This window comes from Lactuca sativa, chromosome 3 (genome assembly GCF_002870075.4).
Source record: "Lactuca sativa cultivar Salinas chromosome 3, Lsat_Salinas_v11, whole genome shotgun sequence".
Taxonomy (NCBI): domain Eukaryota; kingdom Viridiplantae; phylum Streptophyta; class Magnoliopsida; order Asterales; family Asteraceae; genus Lactuca; species Lactuca sativa.
This window is the reverse complement of record NC_056625.2, coordinates 62,567,173-62,594,083: the sequence shown is the minus strand read 5'-3', so window position 1 is coordinate 62,594,083 and position 26,911 is coordinate 62,567,173. Positions and strand designations below refer to the sequence as shown.

General features: G+C 36.0%; 2 protein-coding genes across 2 annotated transcripts; both read right to left on the bottom strand.

The window, feature by feature from the left end:
* Nucleotides 1–10,760: 10,760 nt before the first annotated feature.
* Nucleotides 10,761–13,161, bottom strand: LOC111884298 (translocon-associated protein subunit alpha). Its single transcript, XM_023880612.2, has 8 exons — nucleotides 12,962–13,161; nucleotides 12,183–12,356; nucleotides 12,017–12,067; nucleotides 11,827–11,915; nucleotides 11,648–11,725; nucleotides 11,363–11,566; nucleotides 11,220–11,288; nucleotides 10,761–10,989 (listed from the first exon to the last, which is right to left on the bottom strand). Exons 1-8 carry the CDS (start codon nucleotides 13,029–13,031, stop codon nucleotides 10,939–10,941), a joined length of 786 nt encoding a protein of 261 aa, XP_023736380.1. The 5' UTR covers nucleotides 13,032–13,161; the 3' UTR covers nucleotides 10,761–10,938.
* A 1,285-nt stretch (nucleotides 13,162–14,446) lies between these two features.
* On the bottom strand, nucleotides 14,447–17,060 carry LOC111884304 (protein XAP5 CIRCADIAN TIMEKEEPER). The gene is made up of 12 exons (XM_052769269.1): nucleotides 16,750–17,060; nucleotides 16,399–16,464; nucleotides 16,241–16,305; nucleotides 16,038–16,153; nucleotides 15,860–15,938; nucleotides 15,675–15,751; nucleotides 15,508–15,569; nucleotides 15,301–15,432; nucleotides 15,153–15,206; nucleotides 14,982–15,047; nucleotides 14,765–14,839; nucleotides 14,447–14,663 (listed from the first exon to the last, which is right to left on the bottom strand). The coding sequence occupies exons 1-12, from the start codon at nucleotides 16,912–16,914 to the stop codon at nucleotides 14,613–14,615; spliced, it is 1,008 nt and encodes a 335-aa protein (XP_052625229.1). The 5' UTR covers nucleotides 16,915–17,060; the 3' UTR covers nucleotides 14,447–14,612.
* Between the last annotated feature and the right edge of the window lie 9,851 nt (nucleotides 17,061–26,911).

Here is a 26,911-nt window from a genome sequence, read left to right as displayed (position 1 = left end):
CTATTCATATCTACATACATGCAGAGGACTTTTGAGTCATGCATGGACTCCAAACTGTAGATCCACTCTTCTAAAGCCTATTCCTTACATAAAGTGGCAAACTTTACGTGTAGCTAACGAGATCTAGGCTCAAAACACTATAAACTAGAGTTTGAGACAAAGGGGCTCAACAATCAACCCATAGACTGATGCTTTATAATTCTCTAGGCCAAGATACACATAGATCTGAAGTAGCAACTTCACATCTAGGCTTCTAACTCGAAATGGTTCATGAACTTGTCCTAAAAGCCCCAAATCCCATGATAAAGGTTGATCTATATGCAAAAGAGGGAAGGTCACGACTCATTACCTTCAAATGCTCTGGAAGACCTCACAAACTCTGGATCTACTGCCAATTCTTGAATCCCCAATGTGTGCCTTCTTCCTTCTTCCTTCAAATCACCCAAAATGGCAAGAAAGCTTGAATGAGCAACAATGGAGGCTTAGGGTTTCTGGTATCGGACTATAGGGCCGCAACTGAGCCCTAGGGAAGAGAATAAGATGCTTAAATAGGGTACTAAGTCCCGAAATTAGGGTTTCCAAACCCAGACCTGACTCACCGAGTCCCCTCGCCGACTCGCCGACTCGGTCACTTGCTTTACACCCGGATCCCGCTCCGACTTGCCGAGTTCCTCCCTGGACTCGACGAGTCAACCCTCTTCAACTTAGGGTTTTTCCTTTCCTTTCTTGACCTTTCTGATTTCGGGTGTTACATGTAGATCTACCCTTCCCAAGGCTATCCCACACGTAAAGTTGCAAACTTTACGTGTAGAGAGGGAGATCTAGGCAAAAAGCATCATAAACTAGGGTTTAAGGCCAAGGGGCTTCAAAATCGACTCAAGGGATGATACTTTATGCTTCCCCAGCTCATAACACACTTGGATCTGAAGTAACAACTCCAGATCCGGCTCCTAACTCAACATAATATCATTATGGCTAAAGAGCCCCAACAACCACACATAAATCTAGATGCAAAAAGGGTCCAGGAACTAGTTTATACCTCCAAAAGCTCATAAATGTCTTCCCAATCCCGGATCTACAGCCCCCTTCTTGCACTCTCAATATTCTTCTTCTTCCTCCAAGCTAAATGCACTCTTGAAGGCAATAAATGGTTCAAATAGAGGATATGGCGGCTAGGGTTTGATATTCAGGGCTTAAGAGGCAGTAAGGAGCCCTAGGAAGAAGATTAAGACGTTTATATAGGCTCCAAGTCCCGAATTTAGGGTTTTCCACGCACAGACCAGACTCGCCGAGTCCACTTGGCCGACTCGCCGAGTCGGTCACTTACTCCTCGACTCGGATCCCGCTCGGACTCGCCGAGTCCCTCCTTGGACTCGCCGAGTCGACCCCTAAACTTAGGGTTTTCTTTCCTTTCTTGGCCTTCAAAACTTTGGGTGTTACACATTCACGATTTCAATGTTAAAAGCATCACCATCTCCGCCATCTTCACCCTTAAACAATGTCATTAATATTATTTTTTCATTTAATGCATTTATATGTATTAGTAACAATATTAATAATAACAAATTCAAAAAATAGTATTCTTATTTATATTTTTAATAATAATAATAATAATAATAATAATAATAATAATAAGGGTTCTGTTTGTAGAAAAGTCCTAATATTTTTGTTTACAAAAAAAGTCATAATATTTTTTGTTTACAGGAAAATCCCAATATTTTGGATTAGTTTACGAAATAGTCCCAAATTAATTTGGTACTGGTTTCAACCGGTCAAAAATGGTCAAACTGCAAATTTTTGCCGGTTTTCAGGAAGTTATCGATAAAAAAAAAATTGGGACTAAAGTGTAACTTTTCCGTAAATATTAGGACTTTTCTGAAGACTTCCCTAAAATTAAATTAATACAAATTATAAGGTGATATAAGTTCACGTATTTATTTAAATCAACGATTATAATTTTATATAACTAAAAAAATATCTCTTAATTAATAACTTATTTAAAATAATTGATTAATAATTTTGATTTTTTTAATATGATAGTTTAATTAATTTTGTAACTGTGGTTCTCACGGGTTATAAACTAGTAAGTAAATAATAAGTAAAATATCCTTTTTAGCAAATTTACATATATAAATTAAAATTTGTCGAACATTAAAAAAAACAACTTAATTTATTTCGTGTTAATATCACAAGCTATTATAAATATTTTTAATCCCAAATACCTCCTAAAAAGACACGAAATTAAACAAAGATATATTTTCCAAATTTTAGTTTAAAACTAAATTATTTTTAAAAATAGCCATGGTTACCATGCCCACCTATGGAATAGGCTTTGGCCTCAGATTTAATGATACCAAAAAGCCTTTTTGAATTCAGATTTAGGATAAATATATTTCGCATCACTTTCCTTGCCACCAAGATCAACTCATTGATAATCAACAAGCCATCGAGGATATTTCGATCTTTAAGAATCCATATTGCTCCTGAGTCATGACACGGCTAATAACCGATTTCAGAATAGCATCCCAAAAATTCTTGATAAACGCAAAAAAGAATCCGTCAGGAAGCGGGATTCTAACTTTTTTTTCAACAGCAAATAGTTGATTAATATTATTAAAGGACCAAAAAGGATGCTGGCAAAAATTACAAGACGAGGAAAATAGAAATACATAATACATCGCACTGGTACATAAATTTAACCAAAAAGACAAACACAAAGAGAGTAATTTAAAGCATTTAAGGTTGCACCAGCCATAGTACATTTCTGTCAAGAGCAACTTCACCTTTCAATAATGACAAGGAATTTTAATAACTTGAAGGAATTATCAACTTTGGCTCCAAGGCTTCTATTACTTTAGTGAATTGGGCCTTCTTGTTATTACAACACCAAGTTTTTCTTACCTCCTTTCTAGAAAAGAAATGTGGTCTTTAGAAACACATTCTCTCATTCAGATATTTTCAAAACGATTGGGCAGGGTGGCTAATGCGAAAGCTGACAAGTGTAAAAAAGGCAATTTAATTAGGTAGGGTATAATAGTCTTTAATTCCAAGGACCACCTAATATCTTATATTCAAAAATAATTTTGACAAGTCAAGATATGCCGGTTATGTAGGAAAAACTTTAGGGGATGTGGTGGAGATCTGGATACCAACTTGGATCGTGATATCACTTCCAAACTGATATTTCCATCCTATGTCTGGGTTACAAGAAATTCAGTCTAGGATAATCCAAGTGGACACTTACGTTTCTAGGCACAAAAAACATAAGTCAATATGCTAGAGGATTCTGTGAATGTATGTTGAAAAACGAGAGCTTAAGATCGTAACCCCCTTTTGGAGAGGAAGAGTAGTTTATATATTAAACACGATTAGGGTTTCATTAGGGTTGAGCTGTCATTCGTTGTTTTGGAAGCAAGTAATATCAATCCGGATTTAATGAGGATTTAGGTTTACCAAAAACTAATGAGTTTCGTTAGTATTACCATAATCACCCTCAAGAAATTGAATTTTTCATTATGTTTCCATATGTAAAATTCGGTGAGGTTTTGGGGCACTGCACCCGGACCCCCGACTAATTATCGAACCGGCTTCCGATTCGATCTTATACATGCGTGCACTCCACACAACCCCGTACATATATTAGAGTACAAATCATGAAGCACCTTAGCTCACATGTTGGTTCCAATTACTTAAAATGACATGATGACACTAAAATCACCAACAGGTTATTCATTTTGGGGTTTCTTTTTATAAGGTTTTTTTAGAGTTAATACGAGACTCGACATATATGATAAATCTTACATGGTACCAACATCTAGAACCAACATGGCTTGACACATCCTATCGATCCTCATCGAGATTCCTTCTCTGGTGGAGGGAGTTGTGTTAGTATGTCTCACATTGGTGTGGTACGGTCTTATAAATGGCTATATATGTTGGAGTCCCCTATTTCTTCGTAAGAGATATTTTGAAGAGTTAATATGAGGCTCAATTTATATCTCATGGTTTTTTTATTTGTATGAAGTTTTATCTGGTGTTTTTGGTTTGTTACTACTTAGTGCTTATTTTTTATATTGTTATTAGCGACTTTTGCATCTAAAAGAAATATGTTTCTTAATTAATGGATTTTTGTGAAATTTGAATCTTCATTTGCTACCCTATAGCACTAAACCAAGATATGGTTCTTTGCCTCTTTCAGGACTATGAAATAAGATTTTGGCCGAAAACATAAATCTTGATGTGGATCGCCTCTTATTTGGGGAACAAACCTTGTTAGCATATGAGTAAGTGATAAGACGTCATGAGGGTGAGGCAAAGAAATATATTCCATCATGGATTGTTCCTCAAGTGTATCGAAGATTCTGCTTTAGAGTGGTAAAATGAGGATCATGCATGTCGAGACATCTCTATTAAATGACACAAGTGATGTTGGGCATGGTAAAAGTGTGGTACTGAAGTGCACCTACTAGACTTCTGGTATAATATCTGATTATCGACAGGAGGCCCGTGTGGTTGATTTTAGTCGAAGTATCAGGTGGGGTATGAACTGGTTTGGAGTTTAGCATGTGGGTTCATTCAAGAATGTTGAGGGCAAATTTTTGCTTAGATAAAACATATTACATACCCTGATTATCCTTGGTGACAACGATACCAAGGAAAGAGTTAACATCTCCCACATCGTTCATGGAGAACTCTATGCCCAAAACGTGTCTAATTTATCTAAGAAAAGTGGTTGAAGAAGCGGTTAACACAAAATCATCAACGCAGAGTAATAAGTATGAAACATGGGGGGACACTAATAAATAAAGATAGATGAATCACAACGGTTGTTGACAAATTCAAGTCATGATATAAACTATGCAAACTGGTAGAATCATGTCAGTGGTAATTGTTTGATCATGTATAAAGCCCATTAGAGAAAATAGACATGATTAGGTGCAGAAGCGTCCCAAAATCATGGTGTTTCTTTCAGGTATGCTGTCTCTTGAAGGTAGTCGCGAAGAAACACATTCCCTATATCAAGTTGATGGATGGGCTAGGCGTGAGATACAATGAGAGTAAGAACCATATGAATGGTAGTTGATTTGACCACCAGGCTAATAGTTCTATCATAGTTAATGATGATTCGTTGACTGTGACCGTTTGTAACTAATCTAGCCTAGTATGGTGCAAGAGAACCATATGCTTTCTAGTTCTTTTTAAATATCCAGATGTAATTTATGACATTATCATTTGTTAGTCGCAGGATTAGGACCTAAGTTTTGTTAGCAATAAGTGTCTAATACTCCTCTTTCATTTCATTAAACCAGTTAGGTTCTCAAAAATCTTGTAAGTAGTTATTAGGTACATAGAATGTAAGAGAAGAGTCAATGTGAAGATTTAATTTTTGGAAGGATATGGAAATGCCATGTCAAACATGATTGGACATAGTATGAGTAGAGGTGGTAATGGGAGTTCGGGACGGGGCTATCAGTGTTATGTTGGCAACCAGTTCAGAAGGGGCAGCAGGTTCGAATAATGTCGATGTGACATTTGTCAAGATAGGAAACGAAGTGGGATTGGTAGCAGCGGAATGTGGAGCATGCTATAGATTACCCCGTTATGATGTGTCAATCGATTCAGAGGTAGTTTTCATTGCCGATGTGGTAGTAGTGATGGTCAATGTTGATGTGGAAACCAATGGGAGTATAGTGATGGTAGGCGACGTGGGTAATGGTGGTATATGATGAATAAATTGATAGGAGGATTATTGGGTGAAAGAGATCCAAGCATAAATATTATTTCATTAAATATAACATGTAACGCCCGTAGATCAGGGCTAGTCAATTTAGAGACAAGGAACATCAAAAGTGGCCTTTTGATAGAAGATTATTTAGGAGGATTAGTCTTAACTAAGTTGTAATATATGTTACAAGGATTTTGTACATATAAAGAACGTTAAAATCCGAGTTATAACGAAGAAGTTATGACCTGTCGAAGTTTCGCGACAGAACTGGCACGACACAGCGCGACGTAAAAAGTGAATTTACGTTAGAGCGATATTTAGCCTTAGTGATCTAAACAAAAGTTGTAGAGCATAGTCTCACCTATGCGTGGATATAAAGAACGTCAAAAACAGAGCTCGTATGAGGAAGATATGGATTTCTGAAGTTTTTAAATAATTAAAATATATTTATAAAATTATAAATTCGGATAATATCTGAAGCCATGACACGTCCGATCCTATCCACCCTGTACGCCCAGCGTACTCCAGTCTTGTGTGGTCCGAGAGACGGCCACGTAGCCCCACCGAGACTTCGCCACCTTGCAGCCCTATCCGAACTACGCCCCGCGTAGATCTTCACACGCCCAGCGTACACATGAAAGAGGCGTTACGCCCCACGTACATGGAAGTTACGCTCAGCGTAACCCGATGACCAGCAACCTATAAATAGAAGACGAGGGCTGCCGATCTTGTTTGCTAATTTTCACTTCTATCCCCTTATTCTTTCTTCTTCTTGGCAATTTATACCCCCGAATCCCCGGTATCAATCCCGACACCCGAAGCAAGTCCCGAAGCCGCGAAGATCCCGAGAAATATAGTTTTCAAGCCGAAACTATGCCCGCATGAAGCCCGGTTTTGGAGAAAACATCCCGGTTTCAACGAAGAATATTATTTTAATAGACGAGGTGTTATTCGAGCATCGTCTTATCAGGTGAGTGTATAGTCTCTTTCATAAACACGATTTTAATACAAGTATTGGTTGAATGTATTATATCTATGTTATGAGTGAGTATATAGTCCCTTTCATAAACACGATTTTAATACAAGTATTGGTTGAATGTATTATATCTATGTTATGAGTGAATGTGTAGTCACTTTCTTCTAACACATAAATATGAAGTATTTGCTATGAAAAACGTGCTATGTGTTTATATATTGTTGTTTATTTGAGATGAGTGTGGAATGGATGTTTTATATAGTTTTTAAATGAGTTAAAATGTATATGTATTTTATATCTACAAATATGTGGGGTAGAACAGGGGTAGATGAGATAGTTGGTGTGTGATAAAAGATGAGTTGGATAATGAGATAAAAGGGTGATATAGATCTTAAGGTGAGGGTGACTGGTGAAAAATGAGTGAAACCTTTACCCAAACGATGGCCCCTGTCATTCAGCAGAGTAGGGATGACAACCACGGACTATTCTAGATAGTCTAGTGGAACATTAGCAGGCTTGCAACTTGTATGTGTTGTGAACTTGATGTTCACCAGTGTACTCTAAAAACCCATTGACACGTATTGCGAGAGGAGTCTCAAAAACGATACTGTCAATAAACGAGATAAAGTTGTTATTAATCTAGGAGTATGGATTAAGACATAGTGAATTGTCCCTAGTCTGGGAGTATGGATTGGGCACAGTTTTAGATACGGGACTATGGATTAGATCAGGAGATTAGTTTTAGATCCGGGAGTATGGATCGGATCAAAAGGTTAGTTTTAGATCCGTGAGTAGGGATCAGGTAAAGAGGTAAATTTTGATATGAGAGATTAGATTGTGTCATTGTGAGGATCGACGGGGTGGGATAAGAGTTGTTTTGTATGGTGAAATTGTATAAGTTTGTGAGTTCTAATATATATACTTATATGATATAACATTGTTTGTTGAAAACCTTATATGCTCACCAGGCTCCCAAGCCTGACCCACTCAGTTTTCTTTGTATTACAGGTTATGGCACGAGAGCATAAGTTGGCTGACATAACGAGAGATTTTAGATTACAGGCCAGTAGTTATGAATAACTGTTGTACGGTCTATTCTGTTCTGTTTATGCTTTTGGTCTGTATTGAACATAACATCCCGAGATTTTGTTATATAATGAAAATACATTTCTTTAAAGAAATGTTTTGATAAATTCTTATCATATTTTGTTTTGGGAACAAATTCCGCAACTGTTTTTTGTAAAAGATTACTATGATTTTATAAAACAAAGCATAAACAAATTGGTCTTTTCTGGCCGTGAAAATGGGGATGTCACATAACGTGTATGGAAATTATGATTTTCTTGGTGGCTAGGTCTAGGCATCTATATACCCGATGTTGAGATGGGAAACCAAGGAAAACATACGAAGTGGATCATTAGGCAGGTTTATGAGAGGTGATTATGTAAGGATAACAAAGACACCTAAAAACTTGCAAGTGAGTGTATGTGGATTGTTTTTGGAAGAGCTTGTGGCAGGGAGAAATATTTTGGAGAGTTACGGACAAAGTGTGTGAATGGTACTCTTGATGTTTTGTAGCATTCTTTTAGACTTCTTGTTTTTTGTTAAAGTGCATGAGAAACAGATTTGAATGTATCGGTGCCACAGAGGTTATTGAATTGAAAGTAGCTTAGTTCCCCACCATTACCACATTTAAAAGCACGTATGTCACTATGAAATTGAGCTTTAAATATGCTTTAAAATGAAGACACTTCGAGGGCACATCATAATCTAAACGTATAGGGTATACCCAAAGATAGTGAGAAAACTAATCAAGAAAAAATAAAATAATACATTATTCCACCGACACTTTTAAGGGAGAAGTCTACACATCAGAATGACTAATTTGGAAATGAAAATGTGCGACGAAATTTGATAAGTAAAAGCCAGTCAAACTTATTTTATCAATTGACATGCATGACATAAATTTGATATTTTTTTGTTCGTAAAAGGATGCAAACTACTAGAAAGTAAACATATATTGAAAAAACTTGATCACTTAGGTGACAAAGCTTATGGTTCAATGGAGCGATGGAGACAAAAGCTAGAGAGATTGCATTGGTGACCGGATAAAGATCATATGTATTGTCACATCGAAGGATAGTTTGACGGGTTTGATAATCTTTCACAGAAAACCCAGATTCATCACATTCAATAGAACATTTTTTATCTCGAGTAAAATGTGTAACATAGATAAGATTTTTTATAATTTGAGGAGTAATGAGGACATTGTAATATGTAACATGCAATAAGGAATGCGATTAGTTAGAGCATAGTCACCCGAGTAATGAGGACATTTGTAAGATTGACCAAAGACTAATGTTGTCTAAGAGATCCAACGGATATAAGATACCACCCAAACCCCTATTGAGTTGATGCATTGGTTGAGAGTTGGAGAATCAATAATTTGAACCACAATTATAAACCCGACCGCCTTTATTAGATATGTCACCATTGTGTCCACAATTATTTTGACCTGAATGTGGTGAGTTAGTGTTAGTAGATCACACATCAGTGCGACACGGTAATATAAGTGGTTATATATTTTGGAATCTCATTCTCTCTACAATGGCTCTTTTGTAGAGACAATCTTGGGCTCCACATATATTTACATGGTATTAGAGTCGGCGTCTCGCACCCCCGTGGCTCAATACATCCATGTTTATCCGCACCGAGCCTCCCTTTCTGAGGGGGAGTCATGTTAGTATATTCCACATCGGCACGACATGGTAATATAAGTGGTTATATATGTTGGAATCTCTCTTCTTTCCACAAGAGATCTTTTGGAGAGACAATCGTGAGCTCTACATATATATACAGTTAGTGGCAATGGCAAGAAAATGGTCAGATGGGTGTTACGAGTTTGGATTTGATTCATCTGTTGTTCTTATTCTTCGAGGAGCATTGAATGCGTTTCCAAGACGGTGAGAAGAGGAGATCGTTGCAAATGAGATTGACTACATAATCAAATTTTGGTGAGAGACCATTAATCATGTAGGTACCAAGTTCTTTTTCGGTAGTGTTGCATCTATATCATCAAGGAGATTAACAATCATGTTGATTCTTGTGCAGTAATCTATGATGGAAGAATTGTTAATAGCTATGTTGCAGAGCTCATTATCAAATTAAATCGTGTTTGCATCTTTGTTGTCTCGTAAAAGAGTTCCAAGGTCAGTTCATATTTGTGATGCAGTGTCTTTCATTTTTAGGATCAATAAAAGAAATGACCGGGATATTAAACATATTATGCTATAAATCCACATCTTTACAATAGTCAATTCTACTCCATTCAACATTGTTTGTCTCAGGATGTGGGGGCATTGACATTCGCTTTTTCAAGATTGTCAAATCATTGTAGTGAGTTTCAAACAACTCACATCATGCATCATAATTCATTCGATCTTAATCAAGAATGAGAGGGATAAAAGATCTTATGTTTGTAATGCTATAAGGTTTCTTAATAGAGTTTGGGGTCGTCATATGATAAAAGAGAGTTATATATCGATAAGAAGGTAAAGACCAGAGCACGAATACGAGAAAGAGGAGATGGTATTTGCCGGCCGCAACTAGGATTAGACAATGAGGAATAAGGGAATCAATTAGCTCTAATACCTTGATATAGAGTAATATTTACCATGAATTCCTCTTTCTAAACATATAAAGAATGCCAAAGAGAGGATCATATTGGGCTAAACATCGGGCATGGGCTTTCTAAATAAAATACATGACAAATATATATGTCCACTAACAAAAACAACTGGATTTCTTGATCAAACCGGCCTAAATACAAGGGCCAAAACTAAGACCGACGTTTCACACTAAACAAATCAATTAAAATAAAAGCACATCAGCGGTACTGAAACTAAATCACATCTATCCGAAGAAAAAAAAAGGAAATAACTTTCTTATTATAAACCCCCATAGAACATCCACTATATAAGAGAAACAATCTCTAATCTGAAAAAATATAAAATCTCATCGGTAGAAGTGATTAATGAACACAAAGAAACCACATTAAAATTTGGCAAAAGTAAAACTGCAATTATATAAAATATTCTAAAAATTAACAAATGTCAGGTATTGCTAGCTAAAACTCCAAGAAAACGAGACTCCGTGCTCATTCTACAAAAGAGTACATTAACATTTGCTCAACACGAATTACAAAATTCTTTCTATTCCCGTAATACCCCTCTCCTCTCTACTTCTTCTTTTTCAATTTGAAAGACTGTGACTGAGTATAAGCAGTTCCCTGTCATCACCATAAACAAGCAAAACTCATGATTAAAAATTTAATGATTTTCTGTTCAATAACATCCTTATTATAGTCTACCAAATGCAACAAAATACCAAAATACTTCCATCTATTTGTGTGTTATATTAGCATCTGTTTTGTGCATTTAACCCAATTACAGATACAAATTCAAGACCCAATTATATGATTTTGGGTGTCATAATTAGCATGAAAAGAAAAATACAAACCTGCAGCCACTCATCCATGGATGCATCAACAGTCTTTGTTCCAACTTCCACCTTCACCCTCTTAGTTTTCTGAACCAAAAAAAAAAAAAAAAAAGATTAACTTTCTGTGATTTCCTAATTAAAAAATTAACAGAATTTATTACCTTGGAAAGATTTTGTAGCTGACCACGAACCCATAAGCCAAGGAGGACAAGAAGAGCAAATCCAAGAGAAACTAGAAACACTGTCTCAACACTAACAAGGCCTCCAGCTTCAGTTACTTCAATGGTGCCATTATAGAATGTATTCTGGTATGGGACTTCACCTATCTCATACACTATTGTCCCAACAAGATCAAATGTTCCAGGCTGTAATCATATATCATATATACATAAATAAATTATTAGTTGAAAATTGTTATATCATATAAAAGAGTTAAAATTTTCTACCTGTAAGAACTTGCTGACTGCAAACATATAGGGAAAGGTAGCTTGAACTGAAGAAGGAACAGATGCATTGTTGAAAGTCTGGCAACAATCAACACAAACAAATTAAAGTCATGTCAAATTCTTGTGTAATTAAGGAATAAGGATTAGTCACTGGTTTAGAAGGAAAAGAATTAGATTACCTGTGTAGTAAGATTTTGGACCAACATTTTATGATCAAAAGGAAGATGGACACTAGAATAAACTGCAAGGACCTTGACATTTTGTTCCCCTGTTCATTAACCAATAGGAATTAAGACTTTTAAGAGTTTAAGACCACTTCTTTAACATACAAGTAACATAAGGTGATAAGAGTCAAAACTCAAAAGTTACCCTCGTTTTTCATTCCAATCAAAAGTTCGGTTTCTTGCCCTGCTACTACCACTGTAGAAACAAAGAAATAAAGAAGATGAATCTCAGAAGGTAAAACTGATGACAAGAATTCTGATGCTTAAGAGAAACAAGAAAATTAGGGAGGGTATAAGTGAAGTAGGCTTACATTTGGCAGAGTTTTTAGGGAAAACACAGACTGTTTCAACATCAGGTGATGGACTAAAATTCCCAACACCAAAGTCCTGGGTTTCATCACTAACTGCTCCTTCCGCAACAGTTTCGGCAACAAGATCAGCATTGGAATCGGAGTCGGAGTCTGAATCAGACTGTGACCTAGCAACTACAGGAAAAACCAGATAAAATTAAATGGAGAACAAGGTTCGAAATTACGTTTGGAGATGAACTTTCTACATAATCAAAGAGTATGCGGCTAATGGAATGATTAATTAGAGGCAATCACAATGCAACTCCTGCATAAACAAAATACATAATGGCAGATGAGCTCCGCAAATTAACGAAATGAATCCGATTTAATTTCTCATTCACGACAAACGAGGGTGCATACTTCATTAGCGGAGAAATAGAACAATTCCAATGAACAGAATTTATGAAATAGATACATGCATGCCTAAACCTAAAATCTAAATCATTGTTAATACACGAAAACCATGAAGAGAATTTCAATTACTTTGCCAAATAAAGCAATCAAACAATTTCACTAACTATCATCGAAAAGTCAACTACATTGATGAAGAACTACAGGAACTGAAATTACAAAGCACATTAACAGATCTAAAACACAAATTTTAGAACAATGCAATTAATGATTATAGATACGAATCTAGTAGAAACCACTTTGTTCGAATCAAAATTCGATCTTGATCGGAATCATAAGAAGCATATAAGAAAAGTTGGATGAATCTAGATCTGAGATGAGTTAAGTACCTTGAATGAAGAAAGAAGAGGAGAGAAGAAGAATTAGAGCGAGGATGAAAGAAACCCTAATCTTTGTCATGATCGAATGCTTGAGAAAGATATCGAATTTGACAATCGGAAATGGCAAGAGATTCAACAACGATGATATCGAGCTCCTGATGTTTATATAAGCGTGAAAGTTTGGACCTTTGGATGTAAACGGAAATGAAGAAAATTACAAAATAACATGTAAATTAATGCGATCTTGAAAAACTATTAATAAGCATAAATAATGAACGTAAGTATGGTCAATATAAAAAGGTAAATCACCACAACAAGATGCTATTTCAAAGATACTAAAATATGAAGATAATGATAATAATTAATAAACAAATATAGTTTAGATTAGTTTCTTATGAATTAATCTAACTCAGTTAGATTATGCATGTTTTTCTTTAAATAATATAAATATTAAAAATAAAAAAGAATTTAATATCGTAAAAGAGGTCAAAGTAATTGATGTTTTATTAGAGCCGAAAACAAATACTTATCCAACATTTTGGGTCTTTGAAACTTTCGAAGAAAAGCAAGGAATGCAGTTTTATTTGACAAGATTGTTTCACACTTTGTGTTTTGTTATTTAATTGAAAATAACAAAAGCATTGCACTGAAAGTTAACTGAGCTGGTTGATTATATGATTGTATTATTGTTATTTCTGCTTTGTAATATGTTTCATATATTAACATCTTAATAATTTAATAAAATCTCTATCATTCCAATAGAAACATATTAATCCAATAGTAATTATAAAAAAAAAAAAAAAAAAAAACAAAAAAAAACAATGAATATGTACTTGGAAAGTTACTTATTTCCCTCGTGGTAATTAAGGTGTAGATGAAACATTGTCATTTACGCAATCTAAACAGTTAATGCAAACTTGTACGAATTGATATAAATATAAATAATGTTCCCACAAATATATACCATATATTTTTCTTTTTAAGTCTCCTCATATCACTTCTTTTAACATGAAAGCTCATACTTTAAACCCATTAAAGCCGACACAGGTTACAATCACAAAGACACAAATGATATTGATATCATGACAAGAAACATTTAGTTGTCCACAGACACAAATTACAATCACAATGACATAAATGTCACATTATTAATACACTTTTTTCTTCTCAAGATTGCTACTCTTGACACATTTTTCATCTTCAAGACATCATGTCGTTATCACATTATGGTATTCACCATAACAAATTCTTGGTCTTAGTTTTTTTTTTTTTTTTTTTTTGTACTTTTTGGTCACTTGGAAATGATGTTATGGCATGGTTGTGGGCATGTTACATGTACCATATATTTTAATAAATAAATAAAGAAATATAATTGATAAATTGATAGAATGACCAAGAATGAATCACCCAAGTGTTGCTTGTGCATAATAAGAAACCAAAATATTAAAGAAAATAACAGAAATGATAATCTATAAAAATAAAAGGACACCCTCATCAATAATAAATTCTACCATATGTAAAAACTTTATGTTCCCACATTCTAATAATAGTATAAATAAGAGCAACCAAATTTCCTTAAAACACAAATAGTACAAAATTCAAAAGTAAATGGGAAATTAGGAACAAATAACATACAAAAACATTTTCTTCTTTTCATTAATTAGTCACCATGGATAGTATACCTCTCCCACTTCTTTGTTGGGTCATATATCTGCAATTTTTCACCACATATTCATAAGAAAACAATAATCATAATAAAAATATAAAATAATAATAATAATGGGGGGGGGGGGGGGGGGGGGGGGGGGGTACCTCCCATCTTGAAGCAGGAAATATGTGCTTGTTCTTCTCATACCAATGCCTCTCAACAACTTTACCAGCATGCGACTATCAATCAAACAAGGCCAATATATGTAAAACTTACCATATATTAATACCAATACTAAATTGTTTTTTCTATAAATAAAATTTCAATAAAATGGATTTTGGCTATATTATAAACCTAGATAATCAAATTAAACATTGTTACCTCATCTTTCTCTATGGTTGCATCAGCTATCGTTCTCACATCTTCATGCACATCAAAGTGGAAAAGCTGTACATATAAAAAAGGGAAAAAAGTAAAAACATTAATTGTTTTAAGTAGTGCAAAACTTAATACTAAAATAAAAAAATTTTAAAAAAAATAAAAAAAAAATACCGGCCCACTTTTTCCCCTAGCTTTGTTCACAATCAGCTCATAGAAACTGTGTTGCTGAAAACAGACGGCAGTTATTTATTAGTATTATCTTAAATTTATTAATTTGGATTAAAATATTTAAAATGATAAAAGTTGCATTATTACATACATGTGGAATAATGAGATCCTCTTTCACATATAAAAGATTTTCAACCGAAGTTGTGCGTATTTCTCTAAATTCAGGTGCAAGTTGTTGCTGAACAGCCCGTAAAAACTCGCCAATTGTATCCCCTTTTCTAACCTACAAAAACAGCAATGACAGGGGTAAAATGGTAATTTTGCGATAATATAAGGAACATAAGAAATTAAGAATTACCTGCATGACTCTTCGATGTCCTGCACCATCCCAGTAACTGTATGTGATTTCAAGAGCCTCATCTGTAATGTAATTAACATATAATTTAGAGCTTAGAACTTAGAAGACATAATTTTACTTTTTATATTAATGAAATATAAGATAAAGTTTTTATAATATTAAATTACTTTTAATCTGTTCTTGCTCACGTAGCCATTGTTTTCTAAGCCTTTCACGTTCAGCTTGCTCCTCTGCCTCCCTCTCACTGAAGGAGTATGCTTCACACCATGATGGTGACAATTAATCAGCAAAAAATAAATAATAAATAATTTTTTTAAATGTCTTTACTTTTACTATTTGAGAGATTTCAAACCTGTCAGGCAAAAAGCTAGTTTCTACTGTTGGATCTTTACCAAATCCTCTGCGACCAAACGTATTTGATTCTTGATTTTCTGTATACTCATAAGAACATTAATTTAAGTTAATGAGTATAAAAAAGAGAAGGATTTGATTGAGTGAACTTAAATAGATGAAAAGTAAACTACACTTACTTTCCTCTCCATCTTCTTCTTCTTCTTCCCCGTTTTCAATATCTTCAGAAAAAGATAGCTTTGGGTTAGCTTTGATTTTCCTCTTTTTTTGTTTTTGTAATTGAAGCTCTTCTTCCCTAAAAGAGTACATAATTAGCAATTGAGAATGAATATTAAATGTAAAGATGAAAATAGGCAGATGTTAATGACTTAATGTTACTCACTCTTGTTGTAGCTTTTGAAGTTTCTCTTTTTCTTCTTCTTCGATCTTGACTCGAATGTTAACCCTCTGTATACAAGTATAGTCAAGTGAAATTCAAAGTTGTTTTTGTAAGTAATAAGTAGAGTGAAAGGAGAAAGAGTGTTTGAATCAGTGACTAACCTTTTCAACATATTGCTCCCTTGTGACAAGCCCAACTGTTTCCTTCTTGAAGGCAGTCTCAAGAATCTGATCAGATTTATAATGTCAACTTAATGAAAAGTAACCCCCAAAACACTCAAGAATCGATCGTTGACACTGATAAAGTGATAATGGGACCTTTGTACATTACAGAACCTCCCGTAATTGACCAATAACAGTAAAATCATGAAAGTCAAAGTTACAGGATTATGCTACCCTTAGCTTGGGCAAATTGCAATCCATAAAATTAGGGCACAGAAATCAGTATTGATATACAATCAATTGATTGCAAGAGGCACATGTATATGCATAGATATGAATAACAAAACTTACTTCGGAGGTTCCGGAGCCGAATTGAAGAAGACCGGATTGGCCTTTTGCGTTCTTACTTTTGAGTTCTTGGATCTTTTTCCTTTCTGCCTCTCGTTGTTTCTCCAGCCTTCGGATCCTTACAGCGTCTTGGGCGGTGCCCACGTACCCGTCCCCCATTCCCGACATCTTTTCGTCTGGGTTTCAGTCCGTCTCCGCCGCTCCCCCTTGTGTTCGTGAATGGTGCTCGCTAGAAAATCGAGGATCGTGACGGAAGCGAGGGTTTGTGATTTTGAGGATTAAAATGATCCGGTGGGTTTACGACACTAAAAATGAGGGAGTTTTCAATTAAAATGGTGTTACAGTTTTAAAAATATATATTTGTAGTTTTAAAATTGAGATATTAATATTCTCCTACTTTTGTTTATATATATCCTTCTACCCAATTAAACTGTGATATATGTAACATTTAATGCACATTTAATAAAATTAAATAATATTTTAGGATATTAATATAACACATATCATCATTTAAATTGGTAGGAAGATTGGTAGGGACAAAAGATAGGAGAATATTTAAATTCTCTTTAAAATTTTATATTTTCTTTGAAAACTTTAAACTATTATTCAACTTTTAGTGTTTAATCAATAGGAGTGATGTTATGGACACTTCATCCTAACTTAATTAATCTTAGGCTAGAGGGAATGGTAACACTCTTAGGCTAAGAGGAGTGGACTCGCCATACACCATCGCTACGGCTCGTTATGGAGACAAAACACCGCCCCCTAGCACTCGCTAGGGGACTCGCCAAGGAGAAGACGCTACGGAGGTAGCAAAAGGAAAGAGAAGCGGGAGCTTGGCTATGATTGGAGAAGGACGCTGGTGTAGAGCTGATATCGGTAGAGAGGGTGTGACGTGATTTTGGACTGGTTCGTTTGTATAGCATGATTTATGCCCTAATCAATTCTTCTACTAGTCAAAGATTGGCAATCCATCGAAAACTGACAACGAACAATTCTGCAATTAAGGTAATTTTTTCCATATCATCGATTTAGTTGATGTTGTTTGTGTTGGATTAGTGTCTAAGTCCATAACTATTTTGGTATGTACTTGACCCTATTATGAGCATGGTCCTTTTGGGTTGCCTTCACCATAGCAACTTGTAGGATGAATTAAGGAGAGAAATGTTTAATTATGATTTATTAATATATTATGAGAATAATATATTAAAAGAGAAATCATATTGTTTAATTAATATTAGTCAAGAATTAATAAAGAATTAAGTTTGTGGCTAAAAGAGATTAATTAAACTTAGGGGACTGGAATTGTAATTATAAGATAATTGCAATTGGGCTATGGATCACCTTGGAATAATAGGTTTGACGAATTCTATGGGGAAGCCCATTAGAAATCGTCCAAGGCATGTTCCAGAAGGGGTCCATAGACTGCTTAGGGCTTAAGCAGTCAAATTAGGATTTCCTTGTTAGATAACCCTAATTGTCTAACTATTTAAGGAGCCCCTAAGCCCCAAAAACGTGGTGAATTATTCCTTAGGGTTTCTAGATGAATTTTGGTGCCTCCTATCTCTTTCTTTTTTATCCTTATTGTTTATGGTGTTCGTGACTCCATTAGAGGTGCAACACTTGAGGCACTAAGCTTTCTTAAACCAATTACAAGAAGGAATAGATTGTTATTGCCACATAACAATCAAAGGTAAGATCTAAACCCTATTATTATGTTAATTCGATTACATGTATGCTAGATCTAGGGTTTATGGCTTTGGATTATCAATTGCTTGTTCATTAGACAAACTAGATCCAAAGCTATTAGGGTTTGCATGTACACCATAGGAATGACTGTGACATCCCCAAAATCACGGCCAGAAAAGACCGGTTTGTTTATGCTTTGTTTAAAAATCAGAGTACTTCATTTCATAAAAATGTTGCGGAATTTGTTCCCAGAAAAACATGGTAAATACGTTATTAAAACATTTTCGATGAAACGTATTTATTTCATTTTAAAACGTTTGGGATGTCATCGTTAATATAGAAACATAAGCATAAACAGAACTTACAATTATTTTCACTAGTGATCTACATCTCTTAAAATCTCTCAGTGTGGTGTCACTTCATATCAACACCTGTGATATAAATAAACTGAGTGGGTCAGGTTGGGAAACCTGGTGAGTACATAGGGTTTTCAACCCACAATAATATAATTATTATTTTTAAACATCAAACAATCAACCCAATTACCCATTCCCGTTATCCTCACATTACGTCCCTAAAACATCTAACACAAGGGACCTAGTCAAAGGACTATCATTGGGATGGAGTATACCTGGTGAGCACACAGTTCACACAGTTCGAATAAACACACAGTTCGAATAAACACACAATTCGGTTAAACACACAGTTCGAATAAACACCTACAGGTTGCGAGCCTGCTAGTGTTCCACTGGACTGTCTAGAATAGTCTGTGGTTGTCATCTATACTCCGCTAGATGACTAGATCATCAAGAACAGCTATAACGAGGCCTCTCATTATTTTATTTTGTCACACAACAACTATTATATCTACCCGTGTTTTACCCCGCACATTATGTAGATATAAAATACATATACAGTTTGGATCACTGAAAACATGTATAAAACGTTCTTCCAATATAGATAGCAAGTATACAGATAATATACACACACAGCACGTAAAATACTTCATATCTATGTGTAAGCTGAAAGTAACTATGCACTCACCTGAGTAGGTGGTGACTCAGCACTCGGACAGCGCTTCGATACTCTCAAAACGATATTCCTTCGATAAAACCTAGTACCGATACCACTAGGGTTTAGTTTAACGATAACCGCGACAAATTAATTAGTCTGACTATTATTAAGCGTTAATAACGCTCAATATAACTCATAATAATAGCCCAAATAATTATTTTAAGGACCTAATAACATTCCTATAATTATTTGAAAGCTATATAAAAAATTGCGTAAGCGTAGCACACTTACAGCGAATTTTATCGAAAACCGGAACTTAATTGGAGCAGCGTTTCGAAACCGAAAAACTCCTTTTTCTCGGGACTCCGGGAGCCTCGGGGCTTCCCTAGGGTGCTAAGGGTTTAACTAGGGCTTAAGGACTCCAAAAGGGTTAGAGAGAGAAAGTAGTTTAGAGAGAGAAGTGAAAATGTGTGAAAAATCCGGAAGAATTCGCATGGTATTTATAGGGATCGAAGCTCGGAATTACGCTGGGCGTACCGAGGGTACGCTGGGCGTACTCCTCGGATAAGATCACCAGCTCGGACCCAGCTGTCTCGCACCCATCGGATGGATCAGATCGGACCTACGCGGGGCGTAACCTTTTCGGACGCGGGGCGTACTGCGAGGGTGGCATGTCACAATCCGAAGCGAAGCCTTGATCAACAAGCGACGGCCCAGATGCAGCCACGTCATCCATCTCGCATCAGATTTCGCAATTTCCACTCCCGACTTCTAAAAATCATAACTTTCACATACGAGCTCCGTTTTCGACGTTCTTTATATCCACGCGAATGTGGGAACGTACTCTACAACTTTCGTTTAGACTTTGTCGGCTAATTTTGGCTCGATTTTAAATTTTATATTATTAACGGGCCGGGACACGATTGGTCCGTTAAATCCTCATAACTTCTTCATCCGACATCCGTTTTCGCCCATCTTTTTCTCGTTACGCTACTCTCAATGAGATCTTCGATTCTTGTTTAGGTCGTGTCGGCTAAAAACCGCTCGATCTAATATTCGAATTTCGGGCTGTACACTGCTATTCCGAAACTTCGAAAAATCATAACTTCTTCATACGAAGTCAGATTTGGGCGTTCTTTTTATCGACACTCTTAGTTTAACATATTCTACAACTTTCGTTTAGATCGCTAAGGCTAAATCTCGCTCTATCGTAAATTCACTATTTACGCTTCCCGGTGTCGTGCCGGTTTTGCCGTAAAACTTCGACGGGCCATAACTTCTTCGTTATAACTCGGATTTCGGCGTTCCTTATATGTACGGAAACCTCGTGACATATACTACAACTTGGTTAAGATTATTTATTATAAATAATCTTTTGTCGAAAAGTCGTTTTCGACCCCTATTGCCTCTAAATTGACTAGCCCGGATTTGCGGGCGTTACAATGACGTTTTGCTCAAAACCCATCAGTTTGGTAGTAATTCATTAGTTTTTGTGAATCATAGTTTGTTTTCTGCACAATTTAACCTCTTGATCTTGACTTCTTCCACCTCTTGAACAGAGGATGTAAGTAATTTGTAGCCGGTTTGTTTTCTGCAAGGTTTAACCACTCAAGGGTGTTTGAAAGTCGTGGCCTATTTATCTTATTCTCTTTTTTTGTTGCTCATCAGTATACGGGCTTTTAGAGGAGTTGTCATCCATAAAAACATTCAGAGATGTTGGACACACTACCTGCTCAATGAAATGCCACAATTAGTCTTCAGACACAAATACAAAATCATAGTTAGTATATCGAGTTTGTAACGTAAACATGGTTGCAAGAGGGCTTCCTTTGGCTACCCTCCTTCTCTCCCAATTGGAGATCGATATTGTAACTAGTTATTTCCCATGTTTATGACTTTATCTTTTGTTAGGGTGTTTCCGAAATGACGATTTGGTTTGATAGTTTGTAAAACAATGGCTACGTTATAGTATGTTTTAAACAATACATATGCCATGGTCCAAGCTAGTTTTTTTTATTTCTTTGAGGAAGGGTATTGTAGTAGCATAAAGGCAAAAAAATTATCAATTGATGTTCATGATATTATTGGTCAGCTTGCTCTCAGTTTGGGGATTTGGGAATATTGAGAATATAAAGTTCGGAGTATATTGTAAAAGCATTGGTCATGGTAGAGCTAACTGTACTTTGTATAATCAAAATTAAAAATTGAACATTTATAAACATAAAAGGTGAGTGTTTTCAAAGATGTTGGTTATATTATGGATGAATGGATGCATGCATATAAAAAGGCAATCGACATTAGAGCTTATTTGTTGTAACATCCCAAAAATACTAGCCAAAAATTTTGTTTTTTTTAAACCATTTAACAAACATAGTATTATCTGTTGGAATAGTGTCTAAGGCTGCAACTATATTAGACAGGTATTTGACCCGGTTGTGCATGGTCCTTTTGGGTTGCCTTCACCATAGCAACTTGAGGATGATTTATTAAGAGAGAATAAATATTATTAATATATTATGATAATAATATAAAGAATAATAATATTGTTATTTGATTAATATAAGTCATAAATTAATTAGTATTAATTTGGTGACTTAAAGAGATTAATTAAATAAGAGGGTATAAACTGTCAATTGTTTGATAGTTAAACTTTAGACTATAAATCCATATTGGATAGGGGTTGGACGAATTCTAGAAGCTAGGGATAGCTTAAAATCGTCCAAGGCTATCTAAGGAATGGATTTGGATTGCTTTAAGAGAAGATTATCCAACTAGGGTTTAAGTTGTAACCCTTAAGGAGTCTACAAGTATAAATAGACCCTATGACAAAGGGAAATCGGCACTTCATCTAAAGTAGAGAACCCCTGGCCGAATTCCCTTCCTCTCTCACAAATCATCCTCCTTGCTATTTGGTGTTTGTAAGTCATTAGAGGAGTGACAATTGTGACTCTAGAGCTCCAAGACAAAAAGATCAAACAATTAGTCATTAGAAGTTTTGGATTCAAAGCATGTTTAATTAGAAAGCCTAGATCCAAGCATTAGGGTTTTACATGCACACATAGGAAAGTTCTTATAGCTAAAACCCATCAGTGGTATCAGAGCCTAACTTGGTTTCTATTAAATTGTTGCTTATTTGTTTGAAACTTAACTGCAAAATTCGATTTTTGTGTTTCTGAGTCATGGACTCGGCGAGTTGGCCTAACTCGGCGAGTCCCTTGGTGCACTCGGCGAGTCCAAGCGTCAGGAATGGCCAGATTCGGGATTTCTTCATGATTATCTTATGGAAACTTACCTTAATCATATTAGATCAACCCTAATCCGATTTTTTGATATATATATGAATATAATCTTGATCTAACTAAAGATATTTATCAAATAATAAAATATTTAATTTCCTTATATGATAATTAATTAATTATTTTGATTAATTTGGTAATTATCTTGCATGAAATCTTGAATAAATCAAATATTGATAATTAGGAAATTAATTGTTAATTGAAATTATTTGTTATTTGATCCTCCATGTTTTAAATGTTTAAAACTTGTCCTCAAGTTTTGAAATTTATATTTTGTGATTCAAAGTTTTAATTTAGACAATTTAAATTTCAAACCCTAGATTTTAAAAAGGTTTAAAATACAACCCTATACTAATATAATATTACAAGAATAATATATATATATATATATATATATATATATATATATATATATATATATATATATATAACTAAATATGCTAGTCTTACCATTACTAGACCTCATTCACGAAGCCGATCTATAAGGTGGGTATAAGGTTGCGGCCTATAAAATGGCGCTTAATGGGTGTACACTCACACCCACCACTTGCTTGATCGGTGGAGCGTCGTTAGTCAAACGGGTAGGATAAGGCAACCTCATCCTCTCATTAAAAGTATAATAAGAAATATAAAGTAACTACATATTTTTTAAAAATTTCTCAATCTTAGTTACTTTAGGAAAAGTGAATTGATGCAATCCCATGAAATTACACTTTACACCCTTGCTAAGAAGTTAGTGGAGCATGTGTGGTTTACCGGCACACTAATTGGTTCTAAGCAAAGGTGGAAAAGGGTGATTCATTGTTTATCATAGTTCGATGGAGCGTGTGTGGTTTAGCGGCACATCGAATAGGTGATCGTTGCAATGAAGGCACCATGTGAATTTGCATGGTAATTCACACCCGCTTTGTGATCCTCGGTATCCTAGTCACAAACTAGAGGGGCATATCGAGATTTAAACATGTCATTGAACAGTTTCAATGAATCTCATCCAAACCTAGGAATTCTCAATACATTTAGGACTTATAGTTAGTTTTTTTTATGGTGGAGAATTAGTGAATCGTCATTCACTTATCTTCAATTGATTTGCATGTTAGATTACGGCATCCCTTTTCTAAATATGTAAATATTATTGTTGGATCCTAGCCCTAATTTTTCTCATTGGGTGATAATTAGGGATTCATATTCTAATCTATCTTTGTCCTTTCTAATTGTAGATGTCGAACGCAAACAACGCTGCTGCTAGTTCCTTCACATTGATGAGCCTTTGCCAAAAGGTCACCTTCGATGGAACGAAATTTAGCGAATGGATAAGATACATTCGCACCATTGCTCGCTATGAGGATAAGGAGTATGTCCTCGATAAGAAGCTCGAGAAAATCAACCCTGAAATTGCTACTCCGGCTGAGATAACCGCTTTTGAAACTCATGAGCACGATGCAACGAAGGTACATTGCATCATGATAGCCACCATGAATTCCGAATTCCAAAAGTCCTATGAGGACATGTACCCGTACGAGATGCATCAAGACTTATTGGAGAGATACCACCAGAACGCGAGACAAGAGCATTATGAGATTTTCACTAACATGATTTCCGCTAATATGGGTCATGGAGAATCTCTTACCGTGCACCTGCAAAAGATGCAAAGGTATGTCGACCGCCTTCGCAAGTTAAATGTTGACTTTGGGGAAGACTTGGCGATCAACATGGTGCTTCACTCTTTGCCTCCGATGTACAATCAATTTAGGATGACCTACCACATGAACAAAGAAGAGGTCACCCTAAGCAAACTCCAAGGTCTCTTGAGGGTCGCTGAGAGCAACTTCAAAGACAAGTCTGTTGCACCAACTCCCAATCCACCCGCTGCTCCTGTCTTGGCTATTGGTCAAGGAAAGGGAAAGAAGAGGAAGGCTTCGTCTAAGAACTATCGCAAGGTTGAAGCCCGAGATGGTGCCTCTTCTAGTGGGACCAAAGTTGATCCTGCTAAGCCCTGCCCTAACCCTAAGGAGGCAGAGTGTCACCACTACCATAGGATAGGACATTGGAAGAGAAGCTGCCCAGAGTACCTGCAAGCCGTCAAGGAAGGAAAGATCAAGCCGTCTTTTGTAGGTATATACACAATTAAATCTAACGATTCTAATCATGCTATTTCTTGGGTTCTTGACACCGGTTGTGGTTATCACATTTGTTCTAATGTGCAGGGACTAATAAGAAGTAGGGATGTGGAGCAAGGAAGGATCAATCTAATCATGGGGAACAGAAGATCGTCGCATGTGACCAAGATTGGAGTGTATTCTTTAGTGCTTAGGAATAATTTATGTTTAGATTTGAACAATTGTTGCTATTCACCCGAAATGGCTAGAAACATCATTTCATTTCATGGTTTATATAGACAAGGTTTTAGATTTTCTTTTAATAATGAGAATGGTTCTATTTTGGCTTATCTAAATGGTGTCTTTTATTTTGAAGCTATATCATGTAATGGAATTTATGAAACTGTTATGATTGTTGATAACTTAGGAAATGATGTTTTGAACATAGATTTTTCCAATAGTATGGATAGAGCATCCTTGTGGCATTGTCGTCTTGGACATGTCAACAAGAAACGCATAGCCCAACTCCAAAAGGATGGATTGTTAGAGTCATTCGACCTTAGGGAAGATGACACGTGTAAGTCTTGTTTGCTTGGAAATATGACTAAATCACCCTTCACGAGTATATGCGAGAGGGGTGAGGGTTTATTGGACCTAATACATAACGATATATATGGACCATTTAGATCAACCACGAAGGATGGGAACCGCTTCTACATGACTTTTACCGATGATTATAGTAGATATGGGTATATCTATTTAATCAAGCAAAAGTCAAAAACATTTGAAAAGTTCAAAGAGTTCAAGAATGAAATGGAGAATCAATTGGGCAGGAAAATCAAGATGCTTCGATCCGATCGAGGAGGAGAGTACCTAAGTCTTGAATTCCACGATTATCTCAAGGAGTGTGGAATAGTTTCATAATTGACGCCACCTAGGACACCACAATTGAATGGTGTGGCGGAAAGGCGTAATCGAACCTTATTGGATATGGTTCGCTCTATGATGAGTCGTGCTTCACTATCAATCTCTTTTTGGGGGTATGCCTTGGAGACTGCCGCCCATATCCTTAACCGAGTCCCTACTAAGAAGGTTGCCAAAACACCTCACGAAATATGGACAGGGAAAGCTCCCTCATTGGCACATATCAAGGTTTGGGGTTGCGAGGCTTTCGTAAGACGAGATACTCATGACAAGCTCGAACCTCGAAGTGAGCGATGTATTTTCATCGGCTACCCGCAGAAATCCTTTGGATATCTCTTCTATAGACCGAAGGACAATGTTGTCTTTGTTGCGAGGAGAGGAGTTTTCCGAGAGCGAGAACTCATAGACCAAGGAGACAGTAGGAGGCAAATCGAGCTTGAAGAGATTCAAGAGTCGATAGATGAAGGAACCTCTACCGCTGGCACTCAACCCGAGGAGGAAACTCCGGTTGAACCGATTGACGAGTCCTTACCTCTTAGACGTTCCGATAGAGTTAGAGTTCAACCCCAGTTTTATGGTTTTCGTATTACTACCGAAGGGGACACGTGTATTAGTGACGGTACACTAATAAACCTTGATGAACCTAATAGCTATAAGGAAGCCATGGCAGGCCCGGAGTCTGCGAAATGGAAAGAGGCAATGGATAGTGAGATCCAATCCATGTATGATAACCAAGTTTGGAATTTGGTTGATAATATGCCCGGACGTAAGACCGTTGGGTGCAAATGGATCTTCAAGAAAAAGACCGACATGGATGGAAACGTACACACATATAAAGCGCGATTAGTTGCGAAGGGCTTTACTCAAACTCCTGGAGTTGACTATGATGAGACTTTCTCACCAGTTGCGAAGATAAAATCTATTAGAGTGATGCTAGCGATTGCCGCATTTCATGATTATGAGATTTGGCAAATGGATGTCAAGACCGCTTTCCTTAATGGGAAGTTGGTTGAGGATGTTTACATGGCTCAGCCAGAGGGGTTTGTGGATCCGAAGCATCCGAATAGAGTGTGTAAGCTTGAGAAGTCCATTTATGGACTTAAGCAAGCGTCTCGCAGATGGAATCTTTGCTTCGATGAGAAAGTC

What these genes read in the sequence shown, in the direction of transcription:
- LOC111884298 (XM_023880612.2), bottom strand. Translation starts at nt 13,031, where the DNA reads ATGACAAAGATTAGGGTTTCTTTCATCCTCGCTCTAATTCTTCTTCTC. An exon ending in CTCTTCTTTCTTCATTCAAG is followed by an intron (nt 12,357 to 12,961) that starts GTACTTAACTCA and finishes TTTTTCCTGTAG; the next exon opens with TTGCTAGGTCACAGTCTGAT. An exon ending in CCATGGATGAGTGGCTGCAG is followed by an intron (nt 10,990 to 11,219) that starts GTTTGTATTTTT and finishes TGGTGATGACAG; the next exon opens with GGAACTGCTTATACTCAGTC.
- LOC111884304 (XM_052769269.1), bottom strand. Translation starts at nt 16,914, where the DNA reads ATGTCGGGAATGGGGGACGGGTACGTGGGCACCGCCCAAGACGCTGTA. An exon ending in GGGAGCAATATGTTGAAAAG is followed by an intron (nt 16,306 to 16,398) that starts GTTAGTCACTGA and finishes ACTTGTATACAG; the next exon opens with AGGGTTAACATTCGAGTCAA. An exon ending in AGAAGAAGATGGAGAGGAAA is followed by an intron (nt 15,939 to 16,037) that starts GTAAGTGTAGTT and finishes ATGAGTATACAG; the next exon opens with AAAATCAAGAATCAAATACG.